Below are 12,167 nucleotides of genomic sequence, written 5' to 3' on the forward strand. Positions count from 1 at the left end.
TTCTCACGAGTTAAACTTGGAGATGGAAGTCTTCTTTCAGTTCTCGTCTTCTTTCAGTTCTCGACGTGAAGACTACGCTCATGAGCTTATTATCCTAGGTCAGAACAAGTTGATAGGATCCCTTTTTTACGTCCCCATGTCCCTCTGATGTGGCAACATGGAGACGAAAAAAGAAAAAAGGGATAGAATTTCTCTCGCTTTTGGCATAGCGGGCTCCAACAGGAGACCCGCACGACGGGCTACTTTTTTTCATAATTTTTTATAAGAGTATCATGGGTCATTATTCCTCATCATCGACTATTTCTAAAAGGTTTCTTTCTAAAATCCAGTTACGATAAATATTTTTGAAAAAAGTTTATCGATTTTTTCAAGCGAAGAAATATTGTTTATTATGACTTTTCATTTTTGGGAGAGCATTAGAAAGAAAAGCATTCCTAATTATTACACAGCATCTAAGTTACAATCTACCTCTTCAAACTAATGTATGAATCCATATATGCTAAACCAACAAAAAGGAAGAAATAAATTAAAACAACTTTGTGGACTCAAATTATAGCAACTAAACAATTTGATCATTCATATGCAGAAAATGCTTTCCTTTCCTTCCCTTTCCTTGCTTGAGGAAGTAATTTGAAAGGGAGATTTGTGTTGTTGATGACTTTTCATGATTGCATAGAGTGAGCGGTCGGTGGCAGGATTGTGTTCGCTAACTCGTCGTTCACCTTCACTGGAAGAGGCGGCATCTGCTTCATTACTTCGGGCATTTCGTTCAAGCTACAACCATCAAGATTCAAGACAAGTTTCAGAACTTTTCTCTACAAAATTTTGAATTTCGACTTTTAAAGTAGACAGCTATAAGAATTCCTGTAACTTACTATACGGTTCATAAAAAGGTCGAACTGAGGAGTTGATTTTACCAAGAGCTAGAGGAATTAGTAACTTTTCGATTCAACCAACCTACACCTCAAAATTAATTTACGCAACCAAACTAGTTGGTCTTAGTCACCAAAACCGAGCTTCCTAAGCTACGAGTAAACATTGACCAGTTGGAACATATCATCTTATAATAATGTGCTAGCTGGTTATTGAAGAAATTAGAAGTCAACTCATCTAACCCATGAGACTTGGAGTTTCCCAAGTCAAGCATAGCAGTGATTATCCAAGAAAAAAAGTCTATCCATCTGCAAGCAAACCTCAAAATGAGATATCTATCTACGCTAACAAGGAAAAACTCACCAAAACCAAACTTTGAAAAGTACCCAAAGAAAGGAATACCTTGATATGAGTACTGTAAAAAGGCTAGGCAAAACGAAGACACATGTAGGGATATAGATCCATGGAACGCAACCAAACTGGAAAAGTTCTCGATCTCGGAGGGAACAAAGGGAAAGGTATGCCATGTGTCACAATTGGCGATGTGATTGTGCCCCTAAGAAAGTCATTGAGGACGATGACTAGCTTATGTGGGGGAGAGTGCCACAACCTCACTGAGAGAAAGTAGGTTGTGACCCCACACACAAGACAAACAAGGGACGACCCTCAAGTGGCGTTCCTCCGACCATGTGAGAGCCAAGATAAACAAGTGTCATGATGCAACTGAGGAGGACGGTGCATCATCTAACACACCAAGAGTTTACATTCAAGTCAAGCTAAGGCATACACAAGGTTGAAGAGAACGAGGTAACATGAGTTTTGAGGTTTTGATATGAATGGTGAGCTTTGTTATAGATAGACTTCAGAAGTCAGGGTATCGATATGAGTTCCAGCATGAAACTCTAGAGTTAAGTCCACCTATATGAAAGATGAAACCTCACCAAATTTGGTGTCAATCGCATACTCGACGGATGCTCCACAGAGTCATGACGGCTTGCCAAAATGATGTGTACTCCAAAAAGATTGGAAATGTCTCAAAATGTATTATAGGAGGAGACATGGCGTCAACTCTCTACCACCCTTAGGCCTTGTGGCCTAAGCAAGATACTTTGTAGCACATACGTGTGCCACAACGTGGACAAGCTTTGCGAGACGAGCATCTCATGTGTCTTTCTTTGAAATGGGTCTTCCAAGAATAGTGTCACGGCACGGGTGTGCCGACTTTGCACCCCTGCCCATGTGTTGGAGATTGGATTATACACCCGCTATCCATAACGGATTCCATAAATGATTTAGCATGGACACACAGGAGGGTCTAACACCTAGTTCTATCTGTCAATTTTGTTTGTTATCTTCTGTGAGATCGGTTCCCATATATTGTGTAGACCTCCTACTTGGAGATGATCCAAAGTTTGGTACTTATGGGAACCTATCTCGCAGAAGATAACAAACAAAATAGACAAATGGAGGAGTTGTTATTCCAAGGTAGTAGACAACATAATTTGCATGCTAAAAATGGACTTTCTGCTAAATGTACGTTAAGAGGGTATGAATATTCGATAAAACTAAGGAAAGCATGCTGGTACAAATGGGGGGAGTGAGGAGAAAAGCAGTGAAGGTAATGTTACTTACTCGCTCATTATTTTGAGGATGTTATCTCGCGTTTGGCAGAAGAGACTGATATTATCTTGTATCTGCATAAAACAAAAAGTTATTACTTACTCGTTCGTAGATTCTTGCTTAAACTTAAAAATGGTGAAACAAGATCCGGACAGCCAAGTTCTTCACCTGAAAAGATGCAAGATTAGAAGATATTTGATTCATGGCATGTGCATTCTGTTCAAGAAGCTCTCCAGTTGTACCACCAATAGCTGAAAGCATCACAATGAACAAATGAAAATGTTATGCTCTTTTTCTAATCCAATATGTATAACCTAAAGGAGAACTCACAAGCAACTTTCATTGCTTGTGACCTGTATATATAAAACCGAAAGGAAAACTCACAACCAACCTAATTGTAACTTTCATTGCAATTTTTCATTTCATCAATGAATTATTTTGTTTCCTGTATATTGCAGAAAAAAACAATTGCAAACCTGAACATAATATGCATCAAGACCTTGAAACGAATCTGTTTCTCACATTCTAAAACAAGCACAACAGACTTTCTCTCAAGGTTTGGGAAAGGGGATGTGAGATCCCACATCGGTTGGGGAGGAGAACAAAGCACTTTTTATAAGGGTGTAGAAACCTCTCCCTAGCAAACGCATTTTAAAAACCTTAAGGGGAAGCCCGAAAGAAAAAACCCAAAGAGGACAATATTTGAGGGTTTGGGCAATGGACACGAGGCGGTGTGTCAGCAAGGACATTGGGCTCCAATGGAGGTAGATTGGGGGGTTCCACATCGATTGGAGAAAGGAATGAGTGCCAGCAAGGATGCTAGTCCCCAAAGGAGGTGGATTGGGAGATCCCACCTCGGTTGGGGAGTAGAACGAAACATTTTTTACAAGGGTGTGGAAACCTCTCCCTAGCAGACGCATTTTAAAAAGCTTGAAGGGAAGCCCGAAAGGGAAAGCCCAAAAAAGATAATATCTACTAGCAGTGGATTTGGGCCGTTACAGGGGAAGTGGAATCACCTGTGGAATCACCTTGGGGGACAATGTAGCTCTTTTTCCTTCTTGAAACAAAAAGAACATTCTTTGATAGAAACACTCCCAATTGAAAATTCTTTGATTTCTCTCTAACCACCATCAAAAGTCTTGACTTTAACCATAATGAGATTGATAATTTTGAACTTTCTAAGCGCAGAGAAGCTGTTCCAAGTTCATCCTCTTGAACCAAACACCTGAATCAAATATTCTTTGATTCCTGTGAAACCAAATTTCTGGAAGTATGAAATATGACAGCTTGCACCTTTGTTATGGACCCATTAAACTTTGAAAATCTTGAATAAAGAAAACTAGCATTTAGCCACAATGAACATGAGAAAAATATGTGATCTTGACCATTCACCATCCCCAACACACAATGAGCAAACTAGAGGGTAGCAAACTGAGGAAGAAAGTTCCCTTTGGAGATTTCAGCACTATTAAACCTGAGTGGAGTATTTCTCCCGATTAGAACATCGACTTTATAAAGGCTTTTTGGTTTCCAAATGGACGACAATGCCTCGTTCGGTGTTGGGGAAGGAAAAGATATATTTTTTCAATGAACAAACATAGAATTCCTCTGAAGGAACAACTTTCCAACTTTTAGCATCATCCATTTTATACACACACACACAAAAAACAAAAAACAAAAAAAAAAAAAAGTATTCCAAATTTTCCAAGGGTTTCTTAACATATACTAATGATGATACAACGCCTATCAAAAGACAATCACGCTTCACGATACCATTTATATCTTCAAATAGCCAAAAGACAGGTAAAACTTTCAGAGAAGGGGGAAAAATGGGTATCAAATGGTTTGGGTATACAGAAAAACAAGCATGGCAGTTGAATAATTACTCTACGATTTATTACCTACATGTCTATATTTTTCTTTTAAGAACAGCACCTACAAGTCTATTAATAACAGATATGAAATTTACTCCCTCATCCATCATGTTGAGAATGAAGAGTGGGAGCTGCAACAGCCCAAAACACAGTGGTGTGAAGGAAGACATGTGTAGAAACAAAACCTTTATATGAGACGCCGTCATCATTGTCCATGGGAATCATAGGCATTCCATAAGGAGACACATTAGGCCTAGCTGCAACCTGTGCTGACTTCATTGAAGGGTCAGATACTCTTTCCTGGAACAAAGAAAAATATCATTCCTCAGCTCTATGAGCATGCCAAAATTATGGTGAGACTTTCCATCGAAAAATGGCCAACTTATATATTCATTTGCATTTAACAATAAAATTTACTGGTTCTGGTTGGCAGTCATTGGATAATATCACGTTAAAAGTAAAGAGTCTTGGCCCTCGAAGGCACAGATATAACGGAGTATCTTTCCCTAGAAACCCAGTACTGAAATACAAACACAACATGGTGGATGCTTTAAATGAAATATACACTCTAACGTGTTAAAGCGTGTTTTTTTTTTTAACAAGAAACAATTTTTCATTGATATAAAAGGAAAAGGAAAATAGAGCTCGAGGAACAGACCCCATAGGTAGTCAAAAGAACAAGAAGCCGAACCAAAAAGAAAGGAATTCCCAAAAATACAAGAAATGAAATAAAACAATGGAGAACAAAGCACCCCAAGAAGACACAGACACAAAACCCCAGAGTACATAAAGCACTTACAGTTTGAACTTAAAGAAGACATACTGCACTTACAAGACATCAAATATAATGAGTTTTGCAACAATCTAATGAGTTTTATCCTTGACATTAGCATTCAAAATACAATTACATCTTTCTTATGGTACAACGTTTTAAAACAAAGTTCTGAAAAAGATGGAAAATAAAGGGAAGAAATAATGCAAGCACGTAAAGAACACCAAATATAATGTTATCTGCAATGACAGAAATGAATAATGTTGGTTGGAGCTATTTCTAATTGGTCAATGAAAAGTAGTTATTCTGCTCAAGGAGGTTATTTCCTTGTTCAGTTTAGTTTCTTAAGCTATTAGGATTTTAGCTACCAGTTAGCAGCCTACTTAATATACTGCTAGCCCAAATTGGCAGCAGATTCAATCGCTGAATAAAATTGAGAGAAACAACCATTTATCAGGCACTTAATAGGGGTTTAACTAATGCATACGCTGCAAGTAACAAATGTACAATAAATCAAGGAAAAAAAAACAAGACAACACAAAGAAAAAACACCAATGATTTACATGATACCTTCTTATCTTTATTCTTTCTTGTTAAATTGTGTTCTTCCTTCCTTCTCTTGCTATTTTCCTTTTTCTGACAAAAATAAAAAGTGAAACAAAGAGAAATTGAGAGGGCATAAATAAAATTGAAACCTGCAATAATGATATAAAAGTATATAGATCTCCATAGGTGATGATAGAGTGCCTTTCATTGCTATAGTTAAATACACAGACCAAAAAGAACCACATACAAAATTAAATAAAGAAATCTAGTTTTAAAGGGAAAACACTTGCCTGAACAGGAAGAAAATTTATCCATTTCTTTTGAGTTTAAAAAACAAGAGAAACGTGGATATAAAAGTCTTCGCATCTTTCGTCCATAATTGTCAGAAGGGGCATAATTGTGTGGATGCATTGACTTCCAGACCATTGAAGTATATACAGTTTAGAATATGCATGTATTTTAACCTACTTTGTTTAATAGAACCTGTGGGATCCCACATCGGTTGGGGAAGAGAACGAAACACCCTTTATAAGAGTGTGGAAACCTCTTCCTAGCAGAGGTGTTTTAAAAACCTTGAGGGGAAGCCCAAAAGGGAAAACTCAAAGAGGATAATATCTGCGTGGGCTTGGGTTGTTACAAATGCTATCAGAGCCAAACACTAAACACCAGACGAGGTTGTGCCCCAAAGGGGGGTGGACATGAGGCGATTTGCCAGCAAGGATGCTGGGCCCCGAAGGGGGGAAGATTTGGTGGAGGTCCCACATCGATCGGAGAAAGAAACGAGTGCCAGCGAGGATGCTGGGCCCCAAAGAGGGGTGGATTCTGAGATCCCACATCGGTTGGAAAGGAGAATGAAACACCTTCTAGAAGACGCGTTTTAAAAACCTTGAGGAGAAGCCCAAAAGGAAAAGCCCAAAAAGGACAATATCTGCTAGCGGTGGGCTTGGGCCGTTACATAACCACATTGAAGGCAAGAACTTCATGAAGATTCAAGCAAAGGTGATTCTAAGCACAAAATAGTGCCACTCTAATTTGGATATTTCTTTGGCGATAGTAAATTCTAACCAATTACCAGTCTAGCGTACCCATGATGATTCACAAAACAGAAATTTTGTCAATAATTTATTTGTTTACAAAAGCAAGAACTGAGTAAAGGAACTCACATTCATCCATCTGCAACGCAAGGCAACATCTCGTACAGTTTTATTTGGTAGCTGCATAGCAATCTTTGCATAACGAATAACACTAGACTCTCCGGCATATCTGTGTCATATAAACCAAATCAAGATCATTTACTAAAACGACCAGGCCACCTAAAATGCAATATTTAGAAGAATGGGGTAAGACTACACACAGAGATCAGCCCAATTATGACCTTATTTCCCCTTACAGAGACATTAGAAAATGAAGAAGAAAGAAAGATGAAAAAGTAAAAGAAAAGAAGCCTCTAAGAACAAATAAGAGACCCCTCATATTCACACAAGAATTCATTAAAAAGCATGGCCTCATAATACCAAGAGCCATGAAAACAAAAGAAACTCAAGCGGAACCTTAGAAGTAAGAATTCAGTGTTAGAACTCATTCCAGCAGTCATATGGCAGGCTGTTAGAGTTAAAATCTTCTTAGTGTTAGTACTCTACTGGCCAAGAATAAGTGCAAGAACTATTATCAGATGCTATGTGGTGAGGTTCAGATTATCGAAGGGGCATATTCCACATAAACGCATAAATGGTAAACTACCAAGAATCTCATTCGAAGCAAACTGTGTTAACATATATATTTCCACTACTCCATAAGAATTAGTTCAGTCCATAGACGTCGCTGGTATACTAAGAGGAATTTTAAGATACTAAAAAAAAAGTGTACAAATTGTTCCTCTCGTCCAATCCCCAAATNTCTGAAAAAGATGGAAAATAAAGGGAAGAAATAATGCAAGCACGTAAAGAACACCAAATATAATGTTATCTGCAATGACAGAAATGAATAATGTTGGTTGGAGCTATTTCTAATTGGTCAATGAAAAGTAGTTATTCTGCTCAAGGAGGTTATTTCCTTGTTCAGTTTAGTTTCTTAAGCTATTAGGATTTTAGCTACCAGTTAGCAGCCTACTTAATATACTGCTAGCCCAAATTGGCAGCAGATTCAATCGCTGAATAAAATTGAGAGAAACAACCATTTATCAGGCACTTAATAGGGGTTTAACTAATGCATACGCTGCAAGTAACAAATGTACAATAAATCAAGGAAAAAAAAACAAGACAACACAAAGAAAAAACACCAATGATTTACATGATACCTTCTTATCTTTATTCTTTCTTGTTAAATTGTGTTCTTCCTTCCTTCTCTTGCTATTTTCCTTTTTCTGACAAAAATAAAAAGTGAAACAAAGAGAAATTGAGAGGGCATAAATAAAATTGAAACCTGCAATAATGATATAAAAGTATATAGATCTCCATAGGTGATGATAGAGTGCCTTTCATTGCTATAGTTAAATACACAGACCAAAAAGAACCACATACAAAATTAAATAAAGAAATCTAGTTTTAAAGGGAAAACACTTGCCTGAACAGGAAGAAAATTTATCCATTTCTTTTGAGTTTAAAAAACAAGAGAAACGTGGATATAAAAGTCTTCGCATCTTTCGTCCATAATTGTCAGAAGGGGCATAATTGTGTGGATGCATTGACTTCCAGACCATTGAAGTATATACAGTTTAGAATATGCATGTATTTTAACCTACTTTGTTTAATAGAACCTGTGGGATCCCACATCGGTTGGGGAAGAGAACGAAACACCCTTTATAAGAGTGTGGAAACCTCTTCCTAGCAGAGGTGTTTTAAAAACCTTGAGGGGAAGCCCAAAAGGGAAAACTCAAAGAGGATAATATCTGCGTGGGCTTGGGTTGTTACAAATGCTATCAGAGCCAAACACTAAACACCAGACGAGGTTGTGCCCCAAAGGGGGGTGGACATGAGGCGATTTGCCAGCAAGGATGCTGGGCCCCGAAGGGGGGAAGATTTGGTGGAGGTCCCACATCGATCGGAGAAAGAAACGAGTGCCAGCGAGGATGCTGGGCCCCAAAGAGGGGTGGATTCTGAGATCCCACATCGGTTGGAAAGGAGAATGAAACACCTTCTAGAAGACGCGTTTTAAAAACCTTGAGGAGAAGCCCAAAAGGAAAAGCCCAAAAAGGACAATATCTGCTAGCGGTGGGCTTGGGCCGTTACATAACCACATTGAAGGCAAGAACTTCATGAAGATTCAAGCAAAGGTGATTCTAAGCACAAAATAGTGCCACTCTAATTTGGATATTTCTTTGGCGATAGTAAATTCTAACCAATTACCAGTCTAGCGTACCCATGATGATTCACAAAACAGAAATTTTGTCAATAATTTATTTGTTTACAAAAGCAAGAACTGAGTAAAGGAACTCACATTCATCCATCTGCAACGCAAGGCAACATCTCGTACAGTTTTATTTGGTAGCTGCATAGCAATCTTTGCATAACGAATAACACTAGACTCTCCGGCATATCTGTGTCATATAAACCAAATCAAGATCATTTACTAAAACGACCAGGCCACCTAAAATGCAATATTTAGAAGAATGGGGTAAGACTACACACAGAGATCAGCCCAATTATGACCTTATTTCCCCTTACAGAGACATTAGAAAATGAAGAAGAAAGAAAGATGAAAAAGTAAAAGAAAAGAAGCCTCTAAGAACAAATAAGAGACCCCTCATATTCACACAAGAATTCATTAAAAAGCATGGCCTCATAATACCAAGAGCCATGAAAACAAAAGAAACTCAAGCGGAACCTTAGAAGTAAGAATTCAGTGTTAGAACTCATTCCAGCAGTCATATGGCAGGCTGTTAGAGTTAAAATCTTCTTAGTGTTAGTACTCTACTGGCCAAGAATAAGTGCAAGAACTATTATCAGATGCTATGTGGTGAGGTTCAGATTATCGAAGGGGCATATTCCACATAAACGCATAAATGGTAAACTACCAAGAATCTCATTCGAAGCAAACTGTGTTAACATATATATTTCCACTACTCCATAAGAATTAGTTCAGTCCATAGACGTCGCTGGTATACTAAGAGGAATTTTAAGATACTAAAAAAAAAGTGTACAAATTGTTCCTCTCGTCCAATCCCCAAATGAATTAGGGACCAATCTCCTAATTTAACCATTTGAAATGATAAAGCATGAACCAACCCACGAAAAAAGCTGCAAAAATTAGGTGAAATAGCTCGAACTTAAAAGGCAAAAATGAATTCCCATTGGGAAACAAGAGAAAATTAATCAAATCCCCCCCTTAATTTAAGCAACTTCCGGACAAGCTCAAAAGCAACGATTGAAAACAGGAAAAACTCACTTCTTAAGGCCTTCTTCCAGTGTGAGCTGCTCATCAGATGTCCAATCCGTGGAGATACCAGGATTGTGCTTCATCGCAAGAGCGGAGCTGGAACTATCCGCTGCAGGCACTGGGGTGGAATTACCATTGCTGGGGTTCCCTCCATCGAAGGAAGACGAGGGTTGGCCAGCTTCTTGATGGTTCCCAGATGGGTTAGCCATCAAAACTCCCAACAATTCAACCGTTTCCCAATCCCAAATCGAAATCCAAATCCAAAATCAAAATTGAAACAAACCCACCTCCTAAAACCACATAATTGACCGTTGGCTCCCGCCAATTCAGAATCCTGGAACCAAAATCAAGGAACCCAGAAGAAAGAAGGCAGAGAAGAAACAGAAAGCAACGTCCTCAAAAGAAAAATTGAAGATAGAAGAGTCAACCAATGAAGAAACTGAAAAAAGAAGGGGTGGGGAAAAAGAGGAGGGAAGCAGATAGAGGTCAAAGATTTGTACGGAATAAGACTGAAGGGAGCTCTGCAAAACAAAATAAATTAAAAGGAAGTTGCAGAAAAGAATGAGATGAGAGCGGTGGCTGAGTATTCGGCAATCGGAGCGAGAGAGAGAGAGAGAGAGAGAGAGAGAGGGTTTGTTGTTTTGACGTCAGAAGGTGTCAACATATTCCTCTAACCAACATAACATTTTTACCTTTCTTTTTCTTTTTCCTTTCTTTATTTCCTGTCTTTTTCTTCTTAATTTTTTTTTTTTTTTTTAATTACAACCAATTTAAAAATATGCTAAACTATAATTTCCATTAAAATACTAATTTAAAATATTAAAATGACTTCAATTTTTGGAGTTGGTCCATTTAAATACACTCGATTAATTTTACCCGACAATCATCTGACTCTCTTACCTTCTATTTTGATTTAATCGTAGAATAAAATTATTTAATTTGACATTCTATTTTGATTTAATCGTAGAATAAAATTATTTAATTTGACAGTTAATGATGTATAAAAATAAAATCATAATGAACTAAATTTTAATTAATTTTATAATTTAATTAGTTGGGAGAGATATTTAAAAATTTTGGAGTATTGTCTTCCTTATAGAAAAGGATTCTCTATTCAAGTGAAATGTCCGTTCTACCCCACTTCCAACCCAACTACGATTCCCTGTTTCTTTTATCATATCTTTTTTTCTTTTTTTTTTTTTCTTTTTTTATTTATTTATTTCAAACCTTTTTTTTAATTGCTAAAATTTTATTGTGATTTTTTTTATAATCATTCAACTTAAAACGCATTAGATTTTTAACCCTTTTTTATTATTCATAATTTCATATTTTCTCAAAGCAATTTGCACAAGTTTTCTTTTTGTTAAAAAAAATTGTTAATGTATTATTTTAATCAAAATAATTTATCAATTATTAATGGATAATGATTATATTTTATAGAAAAATGATGATCATTTATTTATATACGAATTAATGTTCTATTTTAGTTATTAGTTACAATTATGTTGTTATAATATAATACAATAATAATAATAATAATTTTATAACAATATCATAAAAGAAACTAATTTTAGTTATTCATTAATAAAATTTTAATTTACCAAACGAATGTAAGGTAAGTAATTAATTAATTAATTCTTTGACTATCCGAAAAAGCCGCCTCTTTTTCTTCGCGCCGCCGCCGGAGCTTTTCCGTAAAGAAAGACTCCATTGCCGGAGATCAAAGCAAGCCGAGTTTCCATTTTTGACCTGAATGGATTACGCAATTTCAGGATCAGCCGGTTGGTTTTGGCCGTGAAATTAGGGCGTTCACCGGCGACGCCATCTGTGGTGATTTTGTGTTCATTTTGTAGGCAATGGATTTGAATCTTGCAGGGAAGAGGAATTAGGGGAAGAAAAATGGTGAATTTGTGTAATATATAGGTGGGGCATTGTTCAATCAAAATTAACAACGCTTTGTATCAGGGAAATGTATGTATATATATATATATAAAACAGAGGTTAACACAGGACCTCCATATACAGTGGTGCCATTTTGGCTTCAATGGCATACAAAGAATTGGAACACTACGAATTCCTCTGTAGGATGTGTAATTTGTTCTAATCAC

General features: G+C 37.0%; 1 protein-coding gene across 1 annotated transcript; it reads right to left on the reverse strand.

Moving 5' to 3' along the window:
- Positions 1-362: 362 nt before the first annotated feature.
- LOC111800910 lies at positions 363-10,708 on the reverse strand. The gene is made up of 7 exons (XM_023684826.1): positions 10,069-10,708; positions 9,121-9,220; positions 7,982-8,047; positions 4,553-4,667; positions 2,662-2,744; positions 2,506-2,567; positions 363-774 (listed from the first exon to the last, which is right to left on the reverse strand). The coding sequence occupies exons 1-7, from the start codon at positions 10,266-10,268 to the stop codon at positions 663-665; spliced, it is 738 nt and encodes a 245-aa protein (XP_023540594.1). The 5' UTR covers positions 10,269-10,708; the 3' UTR covers positions 363-662.
- Positions 10,709-12,167: the final 1,459 nt, after the last annotated feature.

This window comes from Cucurbita pepo, chromosome LG08 (assembly GCF_002806865.2).
Source record: "Cucurbita pepo subsp. pepo cultivar mu-cu-16 chromosome LG08, ASM280686v2, whole genome shotgun sequence".
In the NCBI taxonomy this organism is placed as follows: Eukaryota; Viridiplantae; Streptophyta; class Magnoliopsida; order Cucurbitales; family Cucurbitaceae; genus Cucurbita; species Cucurbita pepo.

Bases quoted from the DNA above. Each gene is read 5' to 3' on its own strand.
- LOC111800910 (XM_023684826.1), bottom strand. From the start codon at position 10,268: ATGGCTAACCCATCTGGGAACCATCAAGAAGCTGGCCAACCCTCGTCT. The intron at 9,221-10,068 runs GTGAGTTTTTCC...TATATGACACAG, and splicing joins CTGGAAGAAGGCCTTAAGAA to ATATGCCGGAGAGTCTAGTG. The intron at 2,745-4,552 runs GTTTTGTTTCTA...TGATGCTTTCAG, and splicing joins TGACGGCGTCTCATATAAAG to CTATTGGTGGTACAACTGGA.